Genomic DNA, 12727 nt, shown 5'->3' with positions numbered 1-12727 from the left:
TCTTCAGCCTACGGGGAACTACAAGAACAAGGGGGCACTCAGAGAAACTAAAAGGGGACAGGTTTAGAACCAATGCCAGGAAGTACTTCTTCACTCAGAGGGTGGTGGATACCTGGAATGCGCTTCCGGAGGGTGTGATAGGACAGAGTACTTTACAGGGTTTCAAAGAGAAATTGGATAAATTCTTGAAAGAAGAAGTTATTGAAGATATAGGATGAAGAAGGGTACAGTTAGAAGGATATAGATAAGGAAGGATAAAAGGGATTGAAGGATATAAGGGATCACTTACAGGTCATGGACCTGATGGGCTGCCCGGGAGCAGACTGCCGGGCGCGATGGACCACTGGTCTGACCCGGTGGAGGCAAATTCTTATGTTCTTAAGTCTGAATGTAGACTGGACTGGAATGTTGGATCCCTGTATTATCAGTGCCCTGGGCCAAAGCCTCTCCTAGTCCATAGATAGAGCTGGCCCTGCGTTTCACATATACTGTATTTTAACAAAAACACAACATCACAACTGCAAATGGCTTCATAATAACCATGTTTGACATTCACCAAGACTACGCTTAAAAAATTAAGGGGTCCTTTTACTAAGGCACGTCAGCTGATTTAGCGCATTCTAAATGCTGACGCGACAATGAGAATATAATGGACGCGTTAGCATTTAGCATGCTTTAAATCGGATAGCGCACCTTAGTAAAAGACCCCCTAAATGTTGTGCTAGTTCAATAGCCGTACGGGAAATCTGGGTTTGTGAGTTCAGTTCCTAGTCCCTGTTCATCGGGTTACCAATAGCTCAGCATCTCGGAGCAGTGGCGTAGTAAGGAGGTGGAGCTGGAGGGCACGGTCCACCCCGGGCACGGTCTTCCTAAGGGTCCTCCTCTTCTCCACCCCCCACGCCTCTTCTTGCCACACACACACGCCCCTTGCCTTCCCCCATGCCCTTTTCACTTCCCCAGCACGAGGTTGCTGCCCGCGTCAGCATCGGCGCTTTCTCTGACGTCACTTCCGGGACCCGCGCCTAGGAAGTGACGTCAAAGGGTAAGCCGACACTGACATGGGCATGCTGCTCACGATGGAGAGCAGCAAAAAGGGATGGGGGTTCGCGCGTAGAAGGGGGGCAGGGAAAAGGGTGCCACCACCTCAGACGCTACCACCCTTACTATGCCACCATCTAGGTGAAGAAGAGTACCCCAACAATCACTGAGCTGTAACACCTACTGTTCAATAACAGGATGTGGTGCAGAAGAGATTGGCATCTGTGAACCCTGGACAAAAAGGCAATGACTCAGTTGTAGGGTCTTTGAGAAGCATACCTGGATTCTTGTAAAAGAGTGGGTCAGAATCTAAGATTCTGCCAATTGTCCCTAATTAATGCCAATCTAATTTCTACTGGAAACTCTTGATGGCCTTGTGAGGATGATCATCCTACAATGCATCCTTTCATCTCTAGGGCATGGATCGTATCTGAAGATCTTAAGGTGGCCAAACAGTTTGAAAGGGCGACGGCAAAAGCTAGAAGGATGCTTGGGTGCAAAGGGAGAGGAATGGCCAGTAGGAAAAAGGAGGTATTGATGCCCCTGTATAAGACTCTGGTGAGACCTTATGTAGAATGTTGTGTACAATTCTGGAGACCACTTCTTCAAAGAGCTATAAAAAGGATAGAGTTGGTCCAGAGGAAGGCTACTATAATGGTCCATGGTATCGGTCATAAAGGGAAGGTAGGAGAGGGGTGATATGTTTAAATGCCTACATGGTATAAATGTGCAAGAGGCAAGTCTCTTTCAATTGAAAGGAAGCACTGGAATGAAGGGGCATAGGACAAAGATGAAAGGGGATAGACAAAGAAGTGGAAAATAATTTTTCTCTGAAAGGGTCATGAATGCATGGAATGGCCTCCCAGTGGAGGTGGTGGAGATGAAAAATGTATCTGAATTCAAGAAAGCTTGGGATAAATACATTGGATCACTAAGGGAGGGGAAGGGATAGTAGACGGCATGGACAGGCAGACTAGAAAGGCCATATGGTCTTTATCTGCCTTCATTTTTCCGTATTTCAGAGAATGTGTATGGTGCATCTTCGTTTTCGACTAACCTGGCCATAGTTCCAGGGCTTGCCTTGAATATAGTGTTGATTTCCAGCGTAGAGTATTCCAAAGTCATTCAGAACATACTCTTTCCTAAGGGCAGCATCAGCCATATAGACATCATCACCTTGAAAACAAAATATGAATCCCCCTCCTCCAATTAGAAGAACCATTATATTTAACTCATACATCAATGAATCTGAGTCTATAACTGTTAGTATTAAGGTGGAAACTTTTGGGCTAATGTGTGCTGTTATATCAATGGCACCCGAGGCGGAGGCATCTCTCCCCCACGCTCATCTCTGCTTCCTCCTCCCCCCCCCCCCGCTCCTTCCCTGATCCCCCCCTGCTACTTGCGTACCCCCACTACCCTTTCCCCGTACCGCTGGTTGTTCACTGCCGTGAGCAACAAGAAATTCAACGCGCTCCTTACAACCCTGTCATCTCTCCCGCTGATGTCACTAAATATGCACGGCACCCGGAAGTGACATTTTAGCTGTCTTCCTCTTGTTTCGAATGGTTTTAAGTATTTAATCAACACATAAGTTTGTTACCTGGAGCCCAAGGGTTAAACAGCAGAATAATATCTGCCAGGCTGTGGGAAGTTGTAGAGCACATGGAGTAGATCTGGTAGCTCAGCCTGTAACGGCCAATAACAGCATTGGCTGGGCTGCTGATGTCAATCTTCATAGATATGGAGGCCTTTTCTGAAGAGACAGCGCTCCACAAACTACCAGTCTTAGTGCGGGAAAGGAAAAACATGGCATTTGTCCTTGTGGATTCCGAAGGGTGTGGTCCTTTGAAAGGTAATAAGAAAGAATGTCAAACAGAAGATGCGATTTATCTATAAGATAGCTGAGATAGAGGGGATCTCCATGCTCCACCAGCAGAGAAGGTCCTTTGCACAGGCCGCCACAGCAGCCGCAAGCCTATTCCCGGTGAATGCCTGGTTTTCGTGCATGGGGGGGAGCCCATGGGAAGAGCTATCAGTGGCGGGCCTTTTCTGTTTGCAGGGCTTGGAGATCCCCACCGTCTCAGCTACTTGGGGAACAAGGGGGGACACAGAGCGGGACAAGGGTGAGGGTGGTGTGCAGAGCAGAGAGGGCGGGACAAAGTTAGGCTCTTCCTCCCCACTCACACACATTTTGGGCCCAGGTTCCTCCAAATGTAAGGTCTGGCTAGGCGAGTGTCTATGAGGTGAATGTGATAGCGATTACCTGTCTGTGCAGTAAAGATGATTCTCTCTGTTGATTTTAGAGGTCTATTGAACCCTAGAATAATGCTGAAGGGTTGACCTCTCCTCACTATGAAGTCATTATCAATATACTTCTCCGTGTGGTGTGCTTTCCTGTTCAATGACACTTGTAAATTTAAAGAAGTTGGTCTTAAGTCTGTAAAAAAAAGCAATATTAATCTAAGAAATTCTCTTGACGTTATGCATCAAGAATTAAATATTTACAAGAGAGAAAAAAAAAAGCAATGTTTTACCTTAGATAATCAAAACTGCAGAGAAACACCTTCGGAGGAACATTTTCATACTGCTCACGACGCCGTAAAGTCGGTGAGTCCTTTTTACCCACAGCTTTTGCCCCAGTACCGCCACGTTGAAAACGGTCTAATTAAAGCGTTCGCTGAAAATCTTTGCACCTGCTTTTTCGAGGGTAAATTTTCTGACCCAAACAATGCCCCTGGGCAAAAGTCTCTGTGTTATTTCGATTCCAGCCCTAAGCCTCCAAATGTGGGTAAAAAGGCGCACCTTGAACGCGTGAGCAATTTTCAAAGAGGCTCTCATGAGTGGAACGCTGGGAATGGCTTTGAAAATTGTCCTTCCCAGGGATGTATATTTGGTCCATTAGTCAGCTTTAAAAATATTTAGCTCGTGGAAAATCAATTTAACATGCATTAACCTATAAATTGACATGTGTTAGGTCAATTGGTATGCATGAAATATTTTATTAAAACGAATGCCTGAAATAAACCAAAATGACATTTGAAAATCTGGAATAAGGGTCAGACAAATGAAAACATTTTACGGAGGAACATTAAAAAAAAAAAAAAAAAAGCATGACGGCAGGTAGAGGCCAAAAGGCCCATCCAGTCTGCCCATAAACCCATGCACATGCTTTTTTTTTTTTAAGTTCAATCAGGTTTTTATTGTTTTATGCAAAATAACAAAAAGAACAAAAACAGAGAACAACAATACCTACCAGTACTTCTCTGTACACATCTCTAAAGTTAAAAGGGGATAGATTCCGTACAAACGTATGGAAGTTCTTCTTCACCCAGAGAGTGGTAGAGAACTGTTATAAGGGAAAACACCCTTCAGGGATTCAAATAGGGGGAAACACCCTCCAGGGATTCAAGACAAGGTTGGACAAGTTCTGCCGAACCAGAACAAACGCAGGTAGGGCTGGTCTCGGTTAGGGCACAGGTCTTTGACCTGGAAGCCACCGCGTGAGCGGACTGCTGGGGGCGATGGGCCACCAGTCTGACCCAACGGCGGCAATTCTTATGTTCTATCAGCTGGGCATCATTTTCACTGTTCTGAAGAAGTTCTGATACAGTGGCACTGGGCACTTAAAGGGAAAGGGACTTGTATACTGCCTTGTCCGGGGGTCACAAGGAGCAGTTTGGGGTTTGAACCCATAACCGCCAGGTGCCGGGGCTGTGGCTCTAGCCACGACACACCACACTCTCTTCCTTAATTCGCGTCATACTGCGGACAATCCCCAAGTAAAATGTTTGCTACTTAAGGGGTCCTTTTACCAAGGCACGCTAACCGATTTAGCGCGAGCGAAAGATTAGCAGGCGCTAAATGCTGAGGTTCCCGTTATAGTCTATGGGCACGCCTTAATAAAAGGGCCCCCTTAATGAATTGCACATAATTCGTTAAAGTAGCAAACATTTTGACCCCAATTCTAAACACAGTATCTGCAACATAGGTGTCAAGGAATGCGATGCGTAGCGCAGGTCAGTCTTTAAGTTAGGTGCCAGTATGGCCAGTACGGCAATTCTTAAGTCTAAAACAGGCGCCTACATGAAAAACACACCCACAATCCTCCTCTAACCACGCCTCTAAGCGCTAAAATGCTCTGCTTGATAAATGAGAACCTATGTTATTCTGAATTATATGCCCTTGGTTACAATCATTTATGCTACACTAAAACTATTCTCTTTCGTTTTATCCTTCGCGTAAAAGCTTTGGGGCTCCCTTTACAAAGCCACGCAATAATGTTGCGCTGAAGTCACTTTTTTAGTGCGACTCTAAAAGGTCCTCACACTCATTTTGAAATTAGCCTATGGCCGTTATCATAAGAACATAAGAGTTGCCGCTGCTGGGTCAGACCAGTGGTCCATCATACCCAGCAGTCCGCTCACGGTGTGGCCCTTAGGTCAAAGACCAGTCCTAGTTCAGCAGGAACTTGTCTAATTTTGTCTTGAGTCGCTGGAGGGTGTTTTCCCCTATGACGGACTCCAGGAGAGCGTTCCAGTTTTCTTCTTCCCTCTCTGGGTGAAGAAGAACTTCCTTACGTTCGTATGGAATCTATCCCCTTTCAATTTTAGAGAGTGCCTTCACCGCCACCTCTTCTGTAGGTGGTAAGAGCTCTCAAGTTAATCTGCGCCAATGCCCATGGGCAGTAGCGTAGTAAGGGGGTGGGGGGGGGTGGACCACCCCAGGCGCCATCTTGGTGGGAACACAGCTGCTTCTCCTTCTCTCCACCCTTCCGTGCAGTGGCATAGCAAGGGTGAGTGGCACCGCTCCCCCCATTTTCCACCCCCGCTCCTTCCCTGATCCCGCCCGCCATGCGTGCTCCCCCCTTCCCTTCTAGTTGAAGTTGTTGCTCGCAGCGCTCAACAACATGCTCCCTGCGACCCCGTTGGCTCTCCCTCTGATGTCAATTCCTATGCAGGGCACCCGGAAGTGACATCTGCGGGAGAGCCGACGGGGTCGCGAAGAGCACATTGTTGACCGCCATGAACAACTTCAACTAGAGGTATGGGGGAAGGGAAAGGAGGTGCGCGGGCGGGGAGGGAATGGAAAGAGGCGGGGAGGGGGAAGAGAGGATGAGGGCTGCCAGCACCCCCACCAATATGGCCCCCAGGGCGGATCATCTCCCTCACCACCACCACCACCCCCTTACTACGCCACTGCTCCCGCGTGCCTCTTGAAATGTCCATTAGCGCAAGCTGTATCAAAAAAGATATTGTTTATATCTATATAATAAAACCGTAGGCGGCGCATGCGCAGTCTTATCAGCGTGCTTCCATGATCCGTATGTCCGTGGCCGCCAAGACTGCAGCATGCCCCGCGCTTACTACGGCCCCTCGCGCAGCTCAGTTCGGCACGGCGGTTTCCCCAGATAGGGGAAGTCGAAAAACTCACTCCCGACGCGCAGCTGAGTTCGGCACGGCGATTTCCCCGGTTTCCCCAGATAGGGGAAGCCGAACTGCTCACTCCCGTCTCAGCGGCCTGCACATCGACGATTCAACCCCCTCCCCCCCCCCCCGGGGCTGCCTAAAGAAACAAAGTTTAACGGTGCTTGGCCCGCCAAACAATTCCTGCTGTTGCCGAAATTTGCCCCACCGTTCCTTTCCTTCCTCCATCAGGTCAGTTCAACTCCGCCTATGTTAAAAGGAGCTGCTTTGAAATTGGAGCCCTGCCGCCACCGTAACACGTTCCTCTCTGCCAAGGCAGAGGGGAAAGTGCTACGGCAGTGGCAGGCCTCCGATTTCGACGTGGCTCCTTTTAACATTGGTGGATTCACTGCACCTGATGGAGGGAGGGAAAGAAAGGTGGTTGTGCGGCGCGGGAAGGGGACGGCAAGGGACTAAGTTGGCCGGTAGTGCTGTTTTTCCATGAAGGAGGAACACGTGAAAAGAAAACAAAATAAAGAAAACGTTGGCCCCCGCCGAAGAAGTGGAATGTGGAGGAGGGGCGCGAGGAGCCGGAGAGCTGTATGTAAGTGTGTGCGCGCGCGTGTGTATAGCCAAGGAGGAAGTGCAGCAGGAGCAAGGAGGTGGGGAGAGTGGATTTCCCCTACTTGGATGTCAGTAAAAGCTTTGGTCCTGTGATCCTCACTCTTTTCCTGGGGCTACTGCTGGACAGGGGGAGGAGGGAATGGGAGGGGTGCTGCTGGACAGGGGGAGATAAAAGGAGAAGGGCTACTGCTATATGGGGGGAGCAGGGAAAGGGGGAGAGGTGTTGCTGGACAGGGAGGAGGTAAAAATAAGGGAGAAGGGCTGCTAGCACCCGTTAATGTAACGGGCTAAACAACTAGTATATATATATATAAATAATCAAAGCGCAACCAAATGCTTGTCAATAAATAAGTAGTCTTCAGTATGTCAGCAATATCTCTTTTGATACAGCATATGAACTCTTTATAATTTTATGACAAGCAGCATCTTCCACCTCTTGCCTGTGCCAGCCTTGGCTCCCTTCTGATGTCACTTCCTGGTCAAGAAACCAAGGCATGATGTCAGAACGGAGCCGAGGTCGATGTGAGCAGGAGATGGAAGACATATGCAGGGGGGGGGGGGTGCTCAAGCAGTGGGGAAAATTTGGAGCTCTCGGCATGGCGATGCTGGGCGTCTCTGCACAAGGCGCTTCCCACCCTCGCTATGCCACTGCCCATGGGCTAACCGATTAGTACTCTCATCCCCAAATATGCTCCCGGCACTAAAAAATACAATATATAATTTTAGTTCATAAGAACATTAGACCAATGGTCCATCAAGCCCAGTAGCCCATTTTCACGGTGGCCAATCCAGGTCACTAGTACCTGGCCAAAATCCAAGGAGTAGCAACATTCCATACAGAATCTCAAAGAATAGCAAGATTCCAGAATCCCAGAGAATAGCAAGATTCCGGAATCCCAGGAGTAACAAGATTCTAGAACCCCCAGAGAGTAGCAACATTCCATGCTACCGATCCAGGGCAAGCAGTGGCTTCCCCCATGTCTTTCTCAATAACAGACTATGGGCTTTTCCTCCAGGAACTTGTCCAAACCTTTCTTAAAACCAGCTACGCTATCCGCTCTCACCACATCCTCTGGCAACGGGTTCCACATGCTGAGCCCACAAACGCAGCGTGCAGTTACAGATTTTGACTGGCTGTAGGTACGCGCTAATGTTTGGTAAAAGGGGTCCTTTATCAATTATTTGAGATTAAAATCCTCAGACCATTTCTAAGAAATTTTTTTTCTTTACCTTTAATTTAAAAAAATAACCTCCCCCCTAAATGACTAGGATCAAAATGGGGAAAAACTGATGCTATGTATTTTTTTCTTTTTTTTTTAATTCCCCCTTCTCCTTTCTCATTGGTTTCAGCTTTTTTCCGAAATCTTCTTTTTTTCCACAGAGAACAGCAATCATACCAGTAATTGCACCGAATTTTTGCAGGCATTATTATTATAATTTTCAGTTCATTCTTATAAGCTCCCTTTCATATACCCATAAGGATTAATATATGGAAGCTATACAGGAATCATAGAAATAACTCACTTGACATGACCACCCGTTTCTTGCTCTTTCTCGCTAACTCTTCGGATCTTCTCTCTTTGCAGCTGATTAAAATGTACAGTAAGAGCAAAGACATGCCCAATATTTATTACCCATATGTGAGGATGTAAATGAGAAGGGTGGAGAGCTGTCTGGGTGGTTGTTGGTTTTTAAGTTTAACCCACCCTTCCTGGTTGATTTGGGTCTTTTTTGATACACTGTAGTGATGTGAAAAGCCATCAGCGTTACTGAAATGACAGCACTGACAGGCAGGCATCAACTTTGCTGGGGGATATGGCCGTATGGCTGTTTGGTGGAGGATGGGCAGGGGAGGGCTTCAATGGCTGGGAGGGTGTAGATGGGCTGGAGTAAGTCTTAACAGAGATTTCAGCAGTTGGAACCCAAGCACAGTACCGGGTAAAGCTTTGGATTCTTGCCCAGAAATAGCTAAGAAGAAAAATTTTTTAAAAAAAAAATTTAAATTGAATCAGGTTGGGCAGACTGGATGGACCATTCGGGTCTTTATCTGCCGTCATCTACTATGTTACTATGTTACTATGATAGCGATTCCACCTTTCTCCCACCCCAACCCCACCTTTTTTTTTAAAAAAAACAAAAAAACAGACACCATCTCCTCCGACTCAATAACCCCGCTTCTCCACTTGAGAAAGGCCTTCATTCTCCGGGTACCACACGCCATCCTGATACAATGGCCAGTGAATTTGGGTCTGATTAATAAAAAATGCAGCTATTTTTAATTTTAATTTAATTTAATTTATTTCTTATATACCGCTAAACTCCGTTAGGATTCTAAGCGGTTTACAGAAAAATAGACAATAGGGTGCATTAAAATTATAAGTAAAATAGGTACTTAGAAATTCCCTTACTGTCCCGAAGGCTCACAATCTAACAAAAGTACCTGGAAAAATGACAATTAGTAGAGTAATGAAGAAATAAAATAGAGAATAGATGAGAAAAATAAGAAAATAAACATTCTAATAAGACTACAATGATCTAAAGGACTTTGAAAGGTTGAAAAAAGAGGGGAGATAAGAATAGATGCAGAGGGAGAACCGTTGAAGCAATAGAATTCTGGGGAAATTTAAATGATAAAATAAAACAAAATAAGTGGTAAAACAATAAGTGAGATTAAAAAATATATCATAAACTAAAAAGAATTGAAAATAAAATCAAAACAGACAAAACTGAAGTCCAACTTGAACGGGCCCCCGAGCCAACTGTTGGTCCGATGGCCGGACTGCAGCCCTCCTCCGTTGGCTCTCCCCTGCTGGCATGGGGGAGGAGCGAAGACAGTGTCGGGTGCCCCGCTGGAACGTTACGTCTACTAAATGTGGGGCGTGCGTGGTACAGCGGTTAGAGCGCCCTGAGGTAGTGGGCAAGTCACTTAAGGGCAAATTCTATAAGGAGCGCCCAAAAGTTAGGTGTCTCCGTAGGCACCGTTCAGTGCGGTTCCTGGAAAATTGGGCGCTGTTTAATGAATCACGCTGAGCGGAACCTATTTTGGAGGCGCCCAAGAAATACGCCAGCTCCGGGCACACCTGAAAGTGAGGCGCCTAGCTGAGCGCTTAAGCGCGCTTAAGAGCAGCGATTCTGCAACAAGGCGCCATGCCCACGCCTAACGTGCATAGCGCCTATTTTTTTGAAGGCCGCCTAAATTTTTGGAGGCGCCTTGTTGCAGAATTGCTTTTTCTTGATAGGTGCCTAAGTTCCAATTATTGCTAATTAAAAAGCTTAATTGAGCTTGTTAATCGATTCAGATAGGTGCCTATCTAGGTGGGGGGGGGGCCTCTGAAATAGGTGCCTAACTTTAGGCGCTGGTTACGGAATTTGGGCCTTAATTTCTAAGAGTTCAAAAACTTCAAACCCCTTCAAGATGCTTTAGAGCAGGGGTGTCAAAGTCCCTCCTGGAGGGCCGCAATCCAATCGGGTTTTCAGGATTTCCCCTATGAATATGCATGAGATCTATTAGCATACAGTGAAAGCAGTGCATGCACATAGATCTCATGCATATTCTTTGGGGAAATCCTGAAATGCCGACTGGATTGCGGCCCTCGAAGACGGACTTTGACACCCCTGATCTAGTGAGTAGGGTGGATGGTCTATGCCAGGGGTGTTAAAGTCCCTCCTCGAGGGCCGCAATCCAGTCGGGTTTTCAGGATTTCTCCAATGAATATGCATGAGATCTATTTGCATGCACTGCTTTCAATGCATATTCATTGTGGAAATCCTGAAAACCCGACTGGATTGTGGCGCTCGAGGACGGACTTTGACACCCCTGATCTAGTGAGTAGGGTGGGTGGTCTATGCCAGGGGTGTCAAAGTCCCTCCTGGAGGGCCGCAATCCAGTCGGGTTTTCAGGATTTCCCCAATGAATATGCATGAGATCTATTTGCATGCACTGCTTTCAATGCATATTCATTGTGGAAATCCTGAAAACCCGACTGGATTGTGGCGCTCGAGGACGGACTTTGACACCCCTGATCTAGTGAGTAGGGTGGGTGGTCTATGCCAGGGGTGTCAAAGTCCCTCCTGGAGGGCCGCAATCCAGTCGGGTTTTCAGGATTTCCCCAATGAATATGCATGAGATCTATTAGCATTCAATGAAAGCAGTGCATGCAAATAGATCTCATGCATATTCATTGGGGAAATCCTGAAAACCCGACTGGATTGCGGCCCTCTAGGAGGGACTTTGACACCCCTGTTTTAGAGACAGAAATGCAGTTAAGTGTGAAGGTTAAAAAAATATATCTATATTTTTTTATTTGTATGAAATATTATTGTGATTCTTATTGTATTGAATGTATTTTTGTATTATCCTATTGTACTGATTATTTGATTCTTTCAATAAAAATTGTTATACAAAAAAAAAAATAATATATAATTTTTTTTTTAACACAGCCTCCCCTTCCTCTCCTCTTAAAAGGCAAATAGCAGCATCCTGATAAATCAGTTATTTCTCTCCCCCTACTTAACCCATCCTGTGCTATAAAACAGCCCCAGTAATTTTATCTGCAGTAGGGGGGGAGAGGAATTGTAGAATTCAAATCTACTTGAAAAAGTAAAAGGATCTAAAACGAAAGAATGACTTTTCTGAGCTCATGAAAACCTAATTTCTTGTCTTTATGTGGCTGATTGGTAAATTAATTTATATATCTAGACCACCTTATACAAAGACACAGCAGCTGTCTAGTGGGAAAAGAGAATTTTGGAGGCCATAAGGAATTTAATTTAGGGAGAGGGAGCATGGGGATCTCTCATAGCGCAAAGCTATTTCAGAACCGCTTCACCAATCTCTATCTTTCAATTATTTTGTTCCTTCCCCCTTCGGGAGTGAAATTTTGACAGCGCTGGAGTTCTTTGGGGACAAATAACTGCAGTGTCACACGTTGGAATTGTTAAAAGTTGTTGGCGCTGGTAATTTCTGCTGTGACCTTTTCACAGAATAGTTAAAAGCAAGGATCATAAATTATAGAAAAATTTAGATAGGGAGGTTAGGGGGGGAGGAAGTGGGTTCTGAAATAGCTTTGCCCTCTAAGAGACCCCATGATCCCTCTCCTGGTTAGTGTTATCTCCTCTTTTACAAAGGTGCGTTAATCATCTTAGCGCACGCTAAGACGCTTTGCGCTCCTTAGTAAAAGGACCCCTTAGTTTTTGAAGTTCAAGAAAACTCCCTGGTGCATGGGATACTGAGAAGATGTTCTTGGTCATTTTGGTGTAAAGAGAAAGCGTCTTTTTGTATATTAGTGTGGTGTGATTTCACTCGTTTTGAAGAAGTGAAGTGACAAAACACTACCCCTGTTCCTTTTTTTGCTGATATGGTGTGAAGTGTGTTAGATGTATTTTGTGTATCTTCCAATTTATTGCAATAGACCAGGGGTAGGCAATTCCAGTCCTCGAGAGCCGGAGCCAGGTCAGGTTTTCAGGATATCCGCAATAAATATGCATGAGATAGATTTGCATCTCAAGGAGGCAGTGCATGCAAATCCATCTCATACATATTCATTGTGGATATCCTGAAAACCTGACCTGGCTCCGGCTCTTGAGGACCGGAATTGCCTACCCCTGCGATAGACTATAAAAATATTTGTCAGCATTTCTTATGTAGTTTCAAATGAATG

The 12727-nt window shown here is 45.9% G+C and overlaps 1 protein-coding gene across 2 annotated transcripts in view; it reads right to left on the bottom strand.

Moving 5' to 3' along the window:
* LOC117369430 (protein-glutamine gamma-glutamyltransferase E-like) overlaps positions 1 to 12727 on the bottom strand; it is a 43087-nt gene that overhangs the window by 29088 nt on the left and 1272 nt on the right. For both annotated transcript variants that reach the window (XM_033964005.1, XM_033964006.1), the window contains exons 2-4: positions 3305 to 3478; positions 2642 to 2884; positions 2096 to 2214 (exon numbers count right to left, since the gene is read on the bottom strand). In XM_033964005.1, coding sequence (XP_033819896.1) covers positions 2096 to 2214; positions 2642 to 2849 — 327 coding nt within the window. In that variant the 5' untranslated portion in view covers positions 2850 to 2884; positions 3305 to 3478. The remainder of the gene's footprint in view (positions 1 to 2095; positions 2215 to 2641; positions 2885 to 3304; positions 3479 to 12727) is intronic.

The sequence above is a fragment of the Geotrypetes seraphini genome, chromosome 11 (genome assembly GCF_902459505.1).
Source record: "Geotrypetes seraphini chromosome 11, aGeoSer1.1, whole genome shotgun sequence".
In the NCBI taxonomy this organism is placed as follows: domain Eukaryota; kingdom Metazoa; phylum Chordata; class Amphibia; order Gymnophiona; family Dermophiidae; genus Geotrypetes; species Geotrypetes seraphini.
This window is presented reverse-complemented; position numbering and strand designations above follow the sequence as displayed.